This window comes from Pinus tabuliformis, chromosome 1_2 (assembly GCF_031772625.1).
Source record: "Pinus tabuliformis cultivar Carrire ecotype Pingquan chromosome 1_2, CPIR1, whole genome shotgun sequence".
Lineage (NCBI taxonomy): Eukaryota > Viridiplantae > Streptophyta > Pinopsida > Pinales > Pinaceae > Pinus > Pinus tabuliformis.
Window position 1 is genome coordinate 1,060,031,838 of NC_142298.1, and position 18,492 is coordinate 1,060,050,329.

At 35.0% G+C, this 18,492-nt stretch overlaps 1 protein-coding gene across 4 annotated transcripts; it reads left to right on the plus strand.

Moving 5' to 3' along the window:
• The first annotated feature begins 709 nt into the window (after positions 1 to 709).
• Positions 710 to 4,355, plus strand: LOC149209794 (uncharacterized). Of its 4 annotated transcripts, none has more exons than XM_089396515.1 (4): positions 1,071 to 2,751; positions 3,324 to 3,407; positions 3,801 to 3,947; positions 4,077 to 4,355. In XM_089396515.1, exons 1-3 carry the CDS (start codon positions 1,864 to 1,866, stop codon positions 3,936 to 3,938), a joined length of 1,110 nt encoding a protein of 369 aa, XP_089252641.1. In that variant the 5' UTR covers positions 1,071 to 1,863; the 3' UTR covers positions 3,939 to 3,947; positions 4,077 to 4,355. The 4 variants fall into 4 exon arrangements, 3 of the variants coding, with proteins under 3 accessions (XP_089252641.1, XP_089252640.1, XP_089252639.1); XM_089396514.1 differs by having other exon boundaries at positions 1,073 to 2,751; positions 3,324 to 3,419; positions 4,081 to 4,355; XM_089396513.1 differs by having other exon boundaries at positions 1,081 to 2,751; positions 3,324 to 3,419.
• The last annotated feature ends 14,137 nt before the right edge of the window (positions 4,356 to 18,492 follow it).

Here is an 18,492-nt window from a genome sequence, read left to right on the forward strand (position 1 = left end):
TTAATTTATATTTCAATAAAACATTTGGGTAGATCCACCCGAAGGAAGCACATCCCACCAACTTATTACAAAGCCTAACCCCGAAGGTATAGAGGAGAATTGACCCTCTTACCTCCCATTAACGAGATGCTTTTAGTGACAATGACTCGACCAATTGAACTAACCCTCGAAACTCTATATATATAATAAAATCAATTTCTTTATTTTTAAATATTTAAAAAAATTCACAATCACCAATAAATAATAAGAAAAATAAACACTCAATCCTATTAAATTAATGTATTAACAAATTAAAAAGCAAAAAATTAAAAACCTCAACCAAAACCTTCTAACTTAATAATCATATTACTTTATTATTAAAATAAATTTACTAAAATAAATTTTATTTTTATTTTTAATATTTTATAATTAATTTTGATATATATATATATATATATAAAATCACATCAATAAAAAAAATGCACACACATAAAATGGTTTTCATTCTCTACGCAAAAAATCTTAAAAGACTTATTAAACAATTAAAACATAAGCTAGTATATATAAATAAATAATAAATTTGTAAACTTAAATAAAAACCATATAATTCCTTAAATTATAACTTCAATACTTTAACAAAAATAAAATAACATTTAACATAAAATTTCTATATTTCACTTATGTGTCACCAAGTATTAGAGTGGTATTCCATTTTTATTGACATGTGCATTTGAATCTTAAAAGACCATGGACACGATTCCATAATGCGTAATTCAAAAAAGACAATGAATCCTTTAGGGCAATCAATGTATCAGAGGCGTGAACTCATGAGCTTTTAGTCTCCTGGTATTTCAGAATAGGCGAAGATGATTCACCTAAGAAGCCATCGTATTTTAAAAAAACATGTTTCCGCTATAACTTCAGTTCGGGTTGGTATAAGCGAAGTGTCATTTCCCTTTTCGTCTGCATCGCAAGCGGAAGTGCCATTTCCCTTCTTGTCTGCATAATCTTACAAAGAACAGGAAAGTCATGGAATGCCAACTTCAACATAGGATCCTCCAACTGGTTGTTGGTATGAGTAAGTCCATCAATCTAAAGGCAACTTTTCAATTTTAAGCACAACCATTAATTCAAATCAAATAGGTTAGATCCATGATTGCCTCTGTAAATTTAAATCAAAGAGGATATACCTATGATTGTATCTCTTTCTCTAATAAAATAATATTGTCTCATTGTCATTACCTACCTATCTGTGTGTAATCACATTTTGCATCATAGCTAAACTAAAGTTAATGTTCATGTCTGAGAATGTTTTTGAATCATAAACACCCATCCCCATTCCTTTTCTCTCAGTAGTCTTCATTGATTCAAAGGTAGGCCTGAAGGTATCTCTTCACTTCTAATCTCTGTGCAATTATATTTTACATCATAGATAAACCAAGTTCATGTTCATGTCCTCGGAAGGTTTTTGAATCATACCTACCCATCCCCATTCTTTTTTCTCAGAATAATATACATTGATTCAAAGGCCAAGCTATGGCTTTGCTTCTAATATCTGTGTAATTATATTTCACAGCATAACTAAACTAAGTTAATGTTCATGTCCTTAGAAGCTTTGTGAATCATACCCAACCATCCTCGTTGAATAATCCCCATTGATTCAAAGGTAGGCCTGAAAGTATGACTTTATTTCTAATCTCCAAGGTAAGGGTAGATGTAAGGGATTTAGGGTTAGGGTTAGGAAAAGAAGGCTTGAGGATACGCGAAGGGACAACGAGGATTTTGTTTAAGAAGGGCATAACTTGAATATTGTGGGATTCTGTGGTTACTATTTGGTATTCAGGCCGAGGATTTGGTACTAGAGAATTTAGTTTGAGAACATTTATGTATGCCAAAATGCCTGAAAATGGCAAGGGCAAGGCCATTGCCCAGTACTTTGGGAATGCCGATACGGTGGATGCCGTAGTAGCAGGCAGGGTTGTGAAGGATGTTGTACTGAACTCTGCCATTTTATGTAATATCATGCCTTTTCATATAATGGAGGCACTGAATTTAAAACCCACAATTTTTACTGCCAGGCTTATGGTTCCTTCTACCGGAATCGACCTGGGTAGTGCAGATCCAGCAGGTCTGATTGAGAACGTTCCTGTTGACATTGGCCCGGTTCGAGTTTTATCGACGTTCCAAATCCTGAGAATGCACGATAAAAACTCCTGTCCTCTATTGCTTGGCGCTCCATATATGATGGCCGTCGAGAATTTCAGGGTTCAAGCAGCAGCTACACTTTCCATTGAGGGGCTGGTTGTAAAGAATGGCAAGGTTATTAGGCTTCCATTTTCTCAACAACGGAGGAGGGAAAAACGCAGGGTCGGACGGTTTCAGCCTATTGAGATAAGAGTTACTGTCAGTGATCAAGGTGCTGGCCTACCACAGCCATCTGCAGACCTCAGCATTGTGTCCAATTCATCTGAGCAGTGCAGGGGCTCGCAAGAGTACCCGATTGTGATACCAGAAACGGACGACCTAGAAGGTGATGACTTAAAACTGCTGCCGGCAGGTCGAGGTTTTGCCCTTAATTCACCTGAGCAACGCAGGGGCTCCCAATACAATCCCATTCAGATACCCGACACTGTGTATATTGAAGGTGATGACTTACCACAGCCATCGCCAGATTCCTGCATTGTGTCCGATTCACTTGACCAATTGGCAAACCAATCTACGATGCAGATGTTGGGCAAGGCCCATAAGTTACAAGCACCATCCTTGGTTGGAGTAAGTGTAAAAACCTGTAACTCATATTTCAATTCGGATGGCTTTCATGCAAAATGAATGAAGGGTTAGTTGGAAGCAAATAGAGTTAAATCATGAAACGAATTGACACAGAATAACTTCTAAAATTTTCCACTTCAACTGGGTTGTTATTTTTATTTAGGTAGTTTGTTTTTGTGATTTTCATCTATTTAGCTGCCGACTGCAACTTTGAACTTCTAGATTCTCTTGGGCAAACGATGCTTTTTCCTAATACGAACTTCGAAGTGTATCTGCATATAAGTTTTATATTTTCACATACCTTTTGTCCTACTGACACCTATACTGCAATCCATCCATATATACACTGTTAGTTTATTACCCTGCACTATTGCAGAGTTGCCTCCAGGCATTTTTTCTAAGTTCATGTTATACGTGAATTTAATAAGACCACCATTAAGATGATGACAGACAATTAATAAATAATAATCTTTATGTTGTTATCATTTTAGCAAAGTGGATAAGTTACTTAAACCTACAAAAAGCAGTTGCAATTTTTGATAAAATTTGGTGTTCATATATATTGGGGTCTGCAGGACTCTGTCAGGCAATCTCCCACCATGAAGAGGTTGGAATATCCCCATCACAGTGATGCAGACATGGCACCGAAGCATAAACGGGTAAAATTATCAGTGAGTATAAATATTTTTATTGATATGTCAACATACAAGTTCAAGTATTATTTTTTGTCACATGCCAATGTACTACACTTGCCTGTTCAACAACCCATTGATCCACATGCTCCTAGTTTCTTGCCCTTTGTTGTTGTAGGTTTGTTTACATGCATGTTTTTTAAATTTATATTATGCACAAATTTAATAATACCACCATTAGTACAATGGTAGGCAATTAATGATGTTACTGTTAATATATGTACTGAAACATTGTTATTGTTATCCTTTCAGCAAAGTTAATTTAGTACATCTGCATCAGAGTAGTACTTGCTTCCAATGAAAAATCAGGGTGTATGTTTGAAGTTTTTGACACTGACTAATGAACAAATCCACATGTAGGCCTTGGATGAGTCTCATGGGACAATAGGAAAACAAATAGATGATGCAGGACCATCGAGAGTTGTTGGGAATGCAGTCAAGGATATATGTATAGATGCCATTGTTACACATACTCTAAATTGGGCACAAAACACTTAATACTCACAGGTATGCAAGGATTGATTTTGTAGATGTTTCCACAGATATAGTAAATTTAGTCATTTGTATTTTAAATCAATTAAATGCTTTTGATAAATATATACTAACATGGTATCATTTCGTTGCTTGATTGCATAGGAAGGACCAGCAGCACTGGTGAGACCACAACATTGCAAGAAGCACCACGATCACCTTGCTGACTAGTCTAGACTAGGTATTGCAGTAGATTATGTATTAGAAGGCCTAGATATTATAACACATGGTCTACATGTGCATTTTTGTACACACTCAAACATTATATCTCCTGGCCCACAAGGGCATTAGTGTATATGATGACTAGTGATATGTGTACCTTGATACGTGTACATGATATATAATATATATAGATTTCAATGAGAATTATTTTCTGAACTAAAATATGTTCAGGATGTAGCTAAGAATTCTTGGTTTGCCTATATTTTTCATGCAAAGATCTCTTCCTTGATTTTTATTGCTCTAAATTTTTATAATTTTAATCTGACAAATGTTATTTCCATTATACTTTTTTTCTGTGTATACTTTGTCTTCCTGGACTTTGTGGGTCTCACCTTTTGCAGTGCGAATTGACACAATGTGCAGTTTCTGGCCATGGATGTTTCTTATTCACTTCTCTAAACTTTTAATGCTTGCTTGTACTGTGTAGGTTGGGGTACTAACAATTTTAAATGCAAGCTTGTTGATTTCCTGACTAGCTGCTTCTTTCTTATTCAGTGTTGTGTCTCTCTGTGCAATTAATTCATATTTGTTTTGTAGGTAAATTTCTTGTAGCAAAATACCAAGAGTTTGAAAAAAGACATAGGATTTAATTTTTCGTCAAAAACTAGTTGCACCTGCTGTTATACAAAGATGTAGGTTACATCAAGCAGAATCTGCTTTGCAGACAACCAACTTGCAAAGTCTTGCATCCCTCTATTTGTACAGGTCGTGTATTGCATCCTTGTCCTTTTTCTAGGCATGGTACATGCATTTATTTTCTTGTTCTTTTACAAGTTAGTAGATATTGTGTGGATATATGGCTCCATAGTCTCCCTATATAACATTATTGCCATAAGATTCATGGTATTATATTTGATTGATAGGAGCTAAAAATACTGATTTTCTCTGTCGTAATTTCATAAGAATATAATGATGACAATTATTGTTTTTTCCTGGGTTGGCATACATGTTGTGGACTAATGGCAGCTCAATAATGGGCCTCCATATTTGTGTATTCTTGCCTCTGCTAATTTTTGTTAGTGACCTTAACATTGATCTTGCCATTCTTTTACGAGTTTGTAGATATTCTGTGGGTATGTGGCTCTGTGGTCTATCGACATAACTGTATTACCATAAAATTCACAGTATTACATATTGATTGACCATAGCTTGAAATTACTGATTCTCTGATCGAGTCTCTGATTCTCGTTGTTTTGTGACGATATTATGGTGGCAATGACTGATTGTTCTTCCTGCTACACTGCACTGTTTGATGGGCAAGCCAATTTTCTTCAAAGTCCATTTCTAAAGTTTTACAAACTCTGATTGTGCCATGGATGATCGGTTTTTCTTGGTTTGATGCACATGTTGTATACAAATGACAACTCAACATTACTCTCATATATTTTTATCTACCCATCTTTACTAGTTTTTTAGTATAACATTGAGAGGTGTCTTTTTACTTTTAATGCATTGAGGGGGGATATATTTGTTCAATAGATGTTGATCCATTTTGAATCTAAACTATGATATATTGATGTAGATCAGAGGGAGTTGAGGCAGTAAAATTTGTTTTTGAGACAATATTAAATTGAATGCACTTTTTAATTCAGGATTGAGAACAATGAACTGGTAGAACTTTCTTTCAAAGTTTATGCTCATCTAAACTTCTTTAAATGGTAGATAACATGGTGAAAGTTGAAACCCATACAGGACCTGCCCTTGAATTTCAGATGGCTTTTGGAGTTTTAAGAACTGGATGTGTTCATTCCTACGTCATGTATGGTGATCTAGTTTCTAATTCCTTGTGTCTTTTTGACTTCGTGTAACTTCATACTTGTTGGCAGCTACTTCTTTGCTTCTTTGGCTGCTTCTTTGGCTTACAAATTCATGGCAGGGGCAAGTATGCATGTGGTACTTGCTGGAATTGCGGGCATAAGGAGAGATTTACATGAACCACAAGCAGCTACACAGCTTGCACTTGGTAAGCAGGCACTACCATAAGATTTCAATTATTTGTTTTATTGGAGAATTGTTGCAGAGAAGAGAGCCCCCTTTTTAGCATATCCACTGGCCACTACATATTTCTGCAATTACAAGGATTCAAGCTCATCTTTTGGGAATTAGTAATGCTCAGTAAAAATGATCTGAGCATAAGCTAATTTGGTACGAGAAGGAAGCTCATTTGTTGTCATTCTTGCTGTTGTCTTTGCTTTATGGTTCTTGTTATCAATCCTAAGTCAGCTTTTTGTTCTCTTCTAATGTTCTTGGGAATATGTGGAATTCTATTATATTCAGTTTGGTTTAGATTGGGAAAATAATTGTGTCAAATTATATTGCTTTTGAAAGCCAGGAAAGATGGGTATATGGAGTAGACATAAAATGTTCATGCTATATTTACTGTGACTTTCACATATACCAATCAAACTATATGACAATTTCCATAACTAAATGTGTGAATGCTGGGGCTTTGTTTATCATAGTGTTTCCTTTGACTTATCTCTCGCAAGAAGCTGACTGCAGTTAATTGCATTGGTGGATCATAGGAGCTTGTTTACATGCTCTTTGTACATGAAGTCCCTGAGGGTATATCGTCATCCACCATTCAGTTACTCCTTGCATCATGATTGATGTTGGAAACCAATAAATCCTCTGTGGTGAGCTTTTGATGGCAAGTAACTTCAATCATATTGCTGTTACAGCCGGGAACACCTATGGCATAAATCAGAGTTGAAGTGATTGCATAGACTAGTATGAAATAGGTATTTGGGCAAGAATTTGATTAGTTCAAGTATTGTGCAGAACACCTGTATAATGACTAGGAGATTGATGGTGTGATTAAAGGGGAACTCTGAAAGGAGTTTTGTGGCCATGTCTAGCATGTGTATCAATCATGTGAGGATGCTCTGCAATTCAGCAATTTTATTGATGCTGTGAGTTTTGTTTATGCTCGTCTAAACTTCTTTGAATGGTAGATTACATGGTGAAATCAATACAGGACCTGCCCTTGTATTGCAGATGGCTTTTGGAGTCGGTGTTTTAAAAACTGGCTGGTTTGAACCGGTAACCAGTCAAACCGGCCGGTTCACTAGCCCACCGGGTCAAACCGGCAGGAAACCCGGTTTGGCCCCTCCCTTCGCCAAAAAATTAGAAAAATTGGTCCTAGCCGGCAGGTTTAGGATGGAACTGGCTGGTTTATGGAACCTTGATGTTGGTGGTATTGATTGTTGAACTTTGTTGATGTTGGTGAATTTGATTGTTAAACTCCTCTACCATGTCCTTAACAAGAATGCACTCTTCACTCAAAAGAAAACAACTGGTTAGGCATGCTAATCTTTTTCTACCACATTATAAGGTTGAGGAGATGAAACCTTCACTCGAACCAAAATCATTGGTTAGGCATGTTAAACCTTTTCAATTTCTATCATGTTATAAGGTTGAGCAATCCAAGTCTAAAGACTTTGAGCTAGATGATGTTTATGTATCTCTTGTTGATGATGTTTATGTATTTCAAGTAGCGTTGAATCAATGATGAGTTTCATGAGTGACCATGTTGATCAGTGATTTGTAGTTTTGATGTCTATTTTTGCTACTACTACTAAAGTTGTAGAGGAGTTTTAGGAGTCCTCAAACTCTGAGCCATATTATTTATGTAGCTCATGTTGATGATCTCTTGTCTAGTAGTGGTGATGAGTTTGATCATGATGAGGAGTGATCATGTTGTTGATCACTGATATGTAGACTTGTAGTAGGTCAGTGACCCCATAGCTTAGAGCATTGTTTTCGGACTCTAGAGGCCATTTAGAGCCTCATTGATTATGTATTTTGTTGCGGATATGTATTGCACTCGATGCCATTTTGATATATTCACCTTTACATGGTATATAGATGAGAAAACCTTGCATATTTTGTTTCTATTGGCTTGGAATCATGGTTTTAAATTTTAAAAATAGTTTTTTTATTAAAAATTAATTATTTAATGTATTTTTTAAAAACCGGTTCGTTTAGACCTGACCAATCCCGGTTCGACCGGTTCCGATTCGAAACCCAGTTCATTAGGTGGACCGGTCCAGTCACCGGTTCCAGTTTTTAAAACATTGTTTGGAGTTTTAATAACTGGATGCGTTCATTCTTACGTCATGTATGGTGATTTAGTTTCTAATTCCTTGCATCTTTTTGACTTTGCGTAACTTCATACAAACGAAACAAAAAGATGGCAGCTACTTCTTTCGCTTACAAATGCATGGCAGGGGCAAGTATGCATGTGGTACTTGCTTGAACTGTGGGAATAAGGAAGGATTTACATGAACCACAAGCAGCTACACAGCTTGAACTTGGTAAGCAGGCATTACTGTAAGATTTCAATTATTTATTTTATTGGAGAATTGTTGCAGAGAAGAGAACCCCTTTTTTTGCATATCCACTGGCCACTACACATTTCTGCCATTAAAAGGATTCAAGCTCATCTTTTGGGGATTACTAATGCTCAGTAAAAATAATCTCAGCATAAGCTCATTTGGTACGAGAAGGAAGCTCATTTGTTGTCATTCTTGCCATTGTCTTTGCTTTATGGTTCTTGTTATCAATCCTAAATCAACTTTTTGTTTTCTTCTATTGTTCATGGGAATATCTGGAATTCTATTATATTCAGTTTGGTTTAGATTGGGAAAACAATTGCATCAAATTATATTTCATTTGAAAGGCAGGAAAGATGGGTATACAGAGTAGACATAAAATGTTCATGCTATATTTACTGTGACTTTCACATATACTAATCAAACTATTTGATAATTTCCATAACTAAATGTGTAAATGTCGGGGCTTTGTTTATCATAATGTTGCCTTTGACTTATCTCCCGCAAGAAGCTGACTGCAGTTAATTGCATCGGTGGATCATAGGAGCTTGTTTACATGCTCTTTGTACATGAAGTCCCTGAGGGTATATCGCCATCCACCGTTCAGGTACTCCTTGCATCATGATTGATGTTGAAAAACAATAAATCCTCTGTGGTGAGCTTTTGATGGCAAGTAACTTCAATCATTTTACTGTTACAGCTGGGAACACCTATGGCATAAATTAGAGTTGAAGTGATTGCATAGAGTAGTATGAAATAGGTATTTGGGCATGAATTTGATTAGGTCAATTATTGTGCAGCACACCTGTATAATGACTAGGAGATTGAGGGTGTGATTAAAGGGGGAAACTATGGAAGGAGTTTTGTGGCCATGTCTAGCATGCATATCAATTATGTGAGGATGCTCTACAATTCAAAAATTTGCATAGTTTTACATTTCATTATTGATAGAAAAGAGCAACTAGTGTTAGACAACCCAGTATTCAAGGATCATCCCACATGTCAAATGACTGGCAAGTGATATATGACAAACAAAGATGGTAAAGGCTGGTATTTGCTGGGGCTGATGACAATTCAACTTGGCATTATATTTGAAAATCCAATTTTGAATGGGTTGATGGACGAAGATATTAATTAAATTCATTAGTTAGTGGGTTTGGTTTAGACATTGTCAGTGTTCCATGGGGATGTGTCCCTTAGTGTGTTTCCCATACTTCAGGGGCTGTATGTCCCACTTTTGGGCAAGCTCAGGGAAATGATTCCTGAGTGTGGGGGATGCTTTTCCCCAGCTACACCCCTCATCCCGCTTTTAAATCTTTTTGTCCAATAACCCTATAAGACAGAAAAAAGATGGGGGGAAACACATGGGACATGATTCCTGACCTAATAAGACAGAACAAAGATAGGGGATTCAGTTTTGAGGAATTTGTGACCTTGGCAATTAATGGTAATATTAATTATTTCAAGATGTTTGAGAGTGGTGCCAATCTCATTGGACTTCATATGGAGAAAGTAGAATTTCATATCCCATTCATATTTCAGTGGACTTAACAGTTTTCCAGATTTTAGATTGTAGCATTTCCACTCGATTGTACATTGATGAATTTTCATGGGTTGAATTGCTATTGTTTTTGATTTTATCATATGGGGATCCCTATGTTAGGGTCCCCAATAATGACTAGGAGATTGAGGGTGTGATTAAAGGGGGGAAGTATGGAAGGAGTTTTGTGGCCATGTATAGCATGTGTATCAATTATGTGAGGATGCTCTGCAATTCAGCAATTTGCATAGTTTTACATTTCATTATTGAATATTGATAGAAGAGAGCAACTAGTGGTAGACAACCCAGTATTCAAGGATCATCCCACATGTCAAATGACTGGTAAGTGATATATGGCAAACAAAGATGGTAAAGGCTGGTATTTGCTGGGGCTGATGACAATTCAACGTGGCATTATATTTGAAAATCCATTTTTGAATGGATTGATGGACGAAGATATTAATTAAATTCATTAGTTAGTGGGTTTGGTTTAGATATTGTCAGTGTTCCATGGGGATGTGTCCCCTAGTGTGTTTCCCATACTTCAGGGGTTGTATGTCCCACTTTTGGGGAAGCTCAGGGAAATGATTCCTGAGTGTGGGGGATGCTTTTCCCCAGCTACACCCCCCATCCCAATTTTAAATCTTTTTGTCCAATAACCCTATAAGACAGAAAAAAGATAGGGGAAAACACATGGGAAATGATTCCTGACCTGATAAGACAGAACAAAGATAGGGGATTGAGTTTTGAGGAGTTTGTGACCTTGGTAATTAATGGTAATATTAATTATTTCAAGATGTTTGAAAGTGGTGCCAATCTCATTGGACTTCATATGGAGAAAGTAGAATTTCATATCCCATTCATATTTCAGTGGACTTAACAGTTTTCCAGATTTTGGATTGTAGCATTTCCACTCGATTTTACATTGATGAATTTTCATGGGTTGAATTGCTATTGTTGAGATTTTATCGTATGGGGATCCCTATGTTAGGGGCCCCAATGCCCACCTGTCCCCCATGAATTTCCCTAAAATTTGGGGTTTCCCACATGTCCCCCATGTGTTTCTCCACTCACGCACTCTGCTGCCCTGGAAACTTGGTGGAACATAGGATATTGTGCATACTGTGTGTTCTATTATGACCAATGGTTTTGAAACTTGTAATTTTAGTCAAGAGCAAACAATTATGTTCGATTACAATCCATGATTCTGTCCCTATGCAACAAATAATGGATAATGGCTCCTACCTGTTGTTGATTTACCATTTAGTACCCAATTGAACTTTGATGGGAAGTTGATATGAGGTAGTGGGATTGGCAGCAGACACAAGCTGATGAACAGAATCAATTTAGCTGATGTGTGAGTCTTGCAAAAGTTGTGTGCTTTAATGATTGTTAAGGTATGCTGTCAGCCTGGCACTTATCTGGGTAAGACTTCCATGAATCCGTCCCTATGCAACAATGGATTGTATCCCTTGTTGATTTACCATTAACTGCCCACTTAACTTTGATGGTAAGTGGCAAGTTGATCTAAGGTAGCGGGATTGGCAATCAATGCAAGGTTAAGGAGCATAATCAATTTTGCTTGTGTAATTTTTACAAAACTTGTTTGGTCTAGCGATTGTCAGTGTATGCTGGAAAGTGGGTAACATTTTGGGTCTCTCCGTGTTAAACTCCCACTGAAGATGGAAAGAGAGAGGATTCTGAACTGCAATTTGAATTAGTCTCTGTAAAATTTAAATTGTGTTTTTCCGTTGATGAGAAGTCTGTAACTTGAGGGAATCAAATTTGATGCAACATGGTAATAATGTTTGAGCTATAAATTGAATTTGAAAATATATTCAAACTCTCTGCATGGCAGGTGTTGGTGGTAAGGGAAATCTTCTCAGGATTAATGCAAAAAAGCTCGTACCAGCTCAAAATTCTCTGTCCATGTTGTATCCAGTCTTTAAATTGATATGGATGCTGCTAGTTGGACGATTTATTGGCCTTTGGCTATTCTCCAGTTCATAATTCATTGCTTGAATGATGTAGTATTTTAGAAGTCTCCTTTACATATGCTGTCAGGTTTAGAAGCTTTGAACTCTTGCCTAGTTAAAAATGATTGCTCTATGAATAGATGCTGCAGGCCTAATTTTGTAGAATGCAAATAAGCCAAATTTAATTGGTGCTATATAGACTAGACAGAAGCCAATCACACAGAACAGTGAATGCAAATTAAAGGTTTTGTCAAGAATCTAAACATAATGAGGGATATATGGAGCATAAAAATGGTGGAAGTTGTACACATTTGCTACCAAGGAATGATAAAAAAATGTGTTTTCTTCTGTTTTTCAAAATCATTATTCCTGTGATTGTTTCGAAAGTTACTAGTCTATTCCCTTTTACATTATACTGGTTAATAGAAATATGTAGATCACTTAGAAATGCAATAAATTCCAAGGTAGATATAATCATTGGAATATTATAAACAAATGAGGATTCTGTATTATCGCTGCTTCATTTCTCTGTTAGATTGTTAATGAAATAATGATAACTTTGTTCAATCTAAATTTGATTCTTATTCTTCTGATTGGATCATACGAATAAGATAAAATCTACTGAAAGGCTATACAGGTTGGTTTATCTATAATTACTCTTTGGATTGCCTCTGCTTTCAGTTGATATACAGGAATGTTCACTTCTTACATGTAACTTGGAACATTTATGGCAAGCTTTTATGTATCATACCTGGGTTAAAAACCTCTTGCAAAAAATGAGGAAAATTTTCTAAGCCTTTTCTGTCATGTTAAATAGCAGTTTTCAATTTCTACACGTCTTGTTAATACTTGAATTTTGAATATCTTAGCATGGTGAACTTGGTTTGCTTCAACAATACTCTTTCGTTTATATGCTTAGTTTGTGTTCCTGTATGGAAGGTGGTTCAAAATTCATCATATGCACTTACTGTTTTAAAGTTTTTTATTTGGTTTAATTTTTTAAATGTTTGACTAGAGGAATTGGCAATTAGGCCCATTTCGTACTCGCATGGCTCGGGATCAATTCTGATCATTGCCACTATAACCTCTAGGTTTCCACATATGCCCCTTCTGTGAACACAGGTAAGTTGGGGTTCGAACCTGGGACCTTTTACACAAGGTGTGCCTTAAGTTTTAACTTTTAACAAACACCTTCTCACTAACTGGTCTACGCTCCGGGGGCTATTACATGTGGTTACTGTTGTTCCTTCTTCCAACTAAATTTACGTGTTTGCTACTAACTAAAGAGAGGATAGATCACAAATTAGAACAAGCTAATGTTTTTGAATTCTAAAACTTTCTTGAAGATTTCACTTAGCAAGCCCACTAAATTTCCAAAAAATGAGGACCATCTGTACAACGAAAATCCTTAAAGGCTTGGAATTGAAATGCCATGTTTGGAACTTTTCTGAATTTTTGTTTGCAAACGTTGCACTGACTTGTCTGCATGGTCGATGATGACTTGTCTGCATGGTCGATGACCAAATTCATCGGCAGGGATATTATTCATGGGCTAGAAAAGCCACCTGTATGTAAAACTTGAATTGATCATGCCTGCCGACTTGGAATCATATAAATTGCTCAATTGGAAATCATTTTCTGCAGGATAACTCTATTTGCTAGTTGAATCAATCACACTTTGCCAACATGGAATCATGTAAATGGCATCGTTTTCTGTAGGATAAGTTTATTTGCTCAGACTTATTATAATAACTTTAGATAGATTGCACATTGTTTTCAAATCTTATTGGTTCTTTACACTGGTAATGGGCAAGTCTTATTATGTATTTCCTACCATCTTAGATGGATATGTTTTGAAGACCAAGTTGCACATTCTTGTCAATGCGAGGCTCGACAGAAAGGTTCAAGCTTATTAAACAGAAATAAAAAAGACTTGAATGGATTGTTACTTGAACCTCTCCTAGAGGAATCCTACTACGATGTGCATTTTCAGATTTTGAGGATTCGTAGAGGGATACATTTTGAAGACTTAAGCTGCATTCATGTCAATGCTAGGCTCTATGGAAAGGTTCAAGATTATTAAACAGAAATAAGGAAGACTCTCAATGAATTGGTTCTGGAACTCTCCGAGAAGAATCCTACTATGAGGTGAACTGTTTGGAGCTGATTCTTTTAGTCTTTTGTCCCCCGTCTTTATCTCTATATATTTCATGCCTACTTATAAATTATAATCAATAACAAGATGGATGGCTGTGTTATTGGAAATTAATATCACTTGGAAATAATTTGCTTACAGTGAAACGAGTTCCTAGTATATTCAATGAATTTTCAATATACAGGGAAACCTTTCCCAGTACTAGCTCTTTCTCAAGAGCTCTATTTGTATGGTAGGCACTATGCTTTTTCCCCATAGTTGATTGAAAGAGTTAGTATATCATTTATGTTATTTATTTCGTAGGTCCAATTTACAAGTCATTGCTAACATTATCTACCTTTAACAGATCCAAAGGAAATGAGAAGAGCACACGAAGAAATGAGGAATCAACCTGCTTCCATCATTTGCTAACTTCCTGCAAGAGAATGTAGGTTAACCAGTTTATAAACAGAATTATCTATAGTGTTTTTGTGGTGATGAGACTCCAACCTTGCCATTTCTTAGAATGAGAAATTTGGTTCATTCTGGATAGATATAATTATGACGCATTGATCGGTGATCGAATAATATACAAATGTGCAACAACATACTCATATTAAGAATGCTTCCCACTTCCCGTTGTCAACGTTCAGATTGCTTTTGTTATAGGTTGGATGATTTCTTAGCGATCTCCTTCCATATTTTGCTTTTCTAATACGCAACCTGCTTTTCTGTGAAATTTTGAGCTTTCTTTGTGGATTTCGTAATAAAAAATCCTGTTATCTAATTAACTAGTGTTAGAGGCTATGAACATTAGCTTGTTAAATAATTCCTGGCATTCTCCTTGATGATTCCGTGGCAACGAAATATCATGACTTGTGAAAGTGTACCAGAATGACTTTGTGTTGGCATAACGAATAATGATAAAGTTTACTGTGATGACTATATTGATGACGTGTTTTGATTGTGTACCAACAATAGAAATTTACTTGCATGCTTTCTAAAATGAAAATTACACGGAAAATATTTTTACCATTCGCATTAGAACATTTGATTCAGTGTTGCGCTTATCGTGATATTATTGAAATTGTCACGATAAATCGTCAAAATCAACCTCGGCAATAATATCGGCAGTGATTATTGCAATAATTTGCCTTTTTGAATAATTTATCGGTAACTTCGAAATTATTGCCCTGCTTTGTCAATTTCAACTTCTAATTTTTTTTTTCCTATTTTTTTTTCCCTTAATTTTTTAAAGCGAAAAATTAAGCGAGTTAGGGGATTGAGCAGTGAGGATGCTGTGACTATTTCCGCTGTGACTATTTCCATCAAGCAAACAAGGGGAAATCTAGGAAATCTATTGTGTTAGTTTCATATGATTCATCTCATGAGATACATAACACATACATAACACATAACTGACTAGTTAATGGTAATATTAAATTCTTAAAGTAAAAGTAACATTACTTTTGCTTAAATTTTTAACATTACCATTAATTGATTCAGGGTGTTTGAAAGTGGTTTTGACTTCATTGGATTTTATATGGAGAAAGTAGAATTTTAGATGTCTCTCAAAATCTAGTAGACTTAACAATTTTTAAGATTTTATGATTGACAAAATTACAATGTTTCCACTACATTTTGTGATGTACGAGGGTATGGAACTAACATTAATCAAGATCACCAAGACCTCTATGTACTTTGATGTTGGTGGCATTAGCTGTTGAGCTCTTCCTTCATGACCATAGTAAAAATGTACACTTCACTCAATTATTCATGACCCTAGTCAAATGCACACTTCACTCAAGGAAAATCATTGATTAGGATGTTAAATTTTTACTATTTTATTTTAATGCTCAAAGGGTGATATTAATGAGGAGGATACCAATGTAGGCAATGATTTTGATGTTATGTAGCTATTTGTTGTAGCATGTTTTTCTTTGGATTTTAGAGCTCATTTAAAAAATCTCTATTGATCTTTTTTAATTCAGAGATGGCTTACTCATGATATTTTGGTCATATGCATCTTTGCTATATATATGAGAAACTTTGCAAATTTGTGTATGAATGCACATGAACTATATGTTCTTTTCAAAATTTCAATATTTTATGTTTTTTGGTCAACCAATCTTTTGTTTCAGCTGAGGATGTTGTAACCATTTTAAATCAAGCAAATAAGGGGAAGTTTGTTGTTTTCATTGCCATGATTCATCTCATGAAATACATTTATTTTTGTTTTGATATGATTTTGTATTATTTTATTATATCTTATGACTCAAAACAAATATAATATTTCAATATTGATGTCTGATGTATCACTTGACATGTTATATATCAATTTATTTTCATATTTATGTAGCAATGTGTTTGTTTGATATTGATGTTGTTTTAGAAGTTAAAATATTCAATATATATATCTATATATATATTTATTTTGTATTTTTCAAAGTTTCTCAATAATTTCTAATATTTTTTACAATATTGCGGATGATTTAAATTTTGAATTCCGATAGATAAATTACCAATAACGATAAATGTAAGATTGAATATTAATTTGATTTATATCTTAACAGATAAAGTGAAACCTTAATACCATTTCAAACTTCCAAGTAAAATGATTGCCATATAAAAAGGTTTTCAAAAAAAAGCCATGTTGAAAATTCCAACAAAATGAAGTAACTTAACTTCATAGTTTCAAATCCAATCAAAGATTGTGTTGGTGGAGGACACAATGATTGGATATAAGTTTGTAAAATAGACTCTCAATGTTTATAAAATGATGAAATGCAGAACACACACACATAACATTCTAATAATTATACCAAAATGAAATATTCTTCATGTTAATACCATTTATTTTTCAGTGATGATTGGTTTTAGTGACAATAATGAAACTGAGAAATTTGTTATGAGAAATAAAGACCTTCACAAAAAAAGATTGTATTGGCCGAGGACACAATCATTGGATATAAGTTTGTAAAATAGATTCTCAATCTCTATAAAATGATCATTGGATATAAGTTTGTAAAATAGATTCTCAATCTCTATAAAATGATGAATTGTAGAATGTTTGTATGCCATATTGGTTACCTGAAGCTTTAGCGTTATTGTTGGATTATATGTGTTGATTCTTTTTTTGCATTGAATAGTCTGTATTTGCATTGAGTATTGAATAAAATAATTTTTATTGAATTCTACTCAATAAAAGGTCGAAAGGAATACAAAACAGTTTGTATACTAAAAATTTGGTTCATGTGTTGGTATGGTTGGCGCCTTTGATTATATTTTGTCAAGTATGCAAAAAATAACCATAATTCAATTTATCGGTCTTAAAAGAAGTTCAAATGGGCCAACACAATGATGCTTCTTGAACTTTTTTGTAATTGAACTGTGACACTAGCTTTTAGATATTGGTAGACACTCTAAACAGAGATTGATGAAAATGTATGCCCACACTTTGATTGCCTCCTAACTTTGCATGAACAATCTTTCTGGTAGCCTAGCCATCTTATTTACAAGCTCGATGATTTCAACAAGCATGTGATCAAACATTTTGTGAATGGAAGTTGTGAGTTCAAACAATACCACTATCAACAAGCATGTGATCAAACATTTTGTGAATGGAGGTTGTGAGTTCGAACAATACCACCTAAGGGTTTGTCGTTGTAGGCTTTAATGTGTTGGTAAGCTTCGAATCTTAAAAATTTCAATCTTGAGCACATCTCACTGCTTCTTGGAAGCTACATAGGTTGGGTCATTGCTTGAAAAGTCCAAAAATAGTAGTTTGAATCAAGTAGTAGTGCTTATTGAGCCCTAGATTTTAAGGGACTATGTATTGCATTTCTTTGGTTGTGGAAACTTTTGTTTTCAGATCTTTATACCCCACAAAATTCACTAGGTTGTCAATGGATTTGTCAAATCTGGTGTTTTGTGCAAAGTAGTGAGTTTATATCTGAGTTTGCTACAAGAAAAATATTGTTTTTCAAATCTTGAAACCCTTCCTCTTTCTCTGTCGTGGGTTTGTTGTCGAGTTATTGACATGAATAATACTCTAAAAAGCACTGAACCAGTTTGGCTTCTTCTTGGTTTGGGAAACCTACTTATAAGAGCCTTGAATTACACAAATTGCTAAAATTGTTGTTGCAAAATAAGTGAGATAACCAGAATTTATGTCTACACATCATCGTAGAGCTCAAATAGTGGAACAATGAGTAGTTTAAGATTATTGAACACTGCTTTCTTCGATTAGGAGAATAAATTTGGCAGATATATTTGGACTCCAACTAAGTTTCAATCAAAATTTCCTAGCTCTTAA

Excerpts from the sequence above, each read along its gene's own strand:
- LOC149209794 (XM_089396514.1), top strand. The coding sequence starts at position 1,864 with ATGTATGCCAAAATGCCTGAAAATGGCAAGGGCAAGGCCATTGCCCAG. Across the intron at positions 2,752-3,323 it reads AAGCACCATCCTTGGTTGGA|GACTCTGTCAGGCAATCTCC; the intron begins GTAAGTGTAAAA and ends TGGGGTCTGCAG. Across the intron at positions 3,420-3,800 it reads ATAAACGGGTAAAATTATCA|GCCTTGGATGAGTCTCATGG; the intron begins GTGAGTATAAAT and ends ATCCACATGTAG.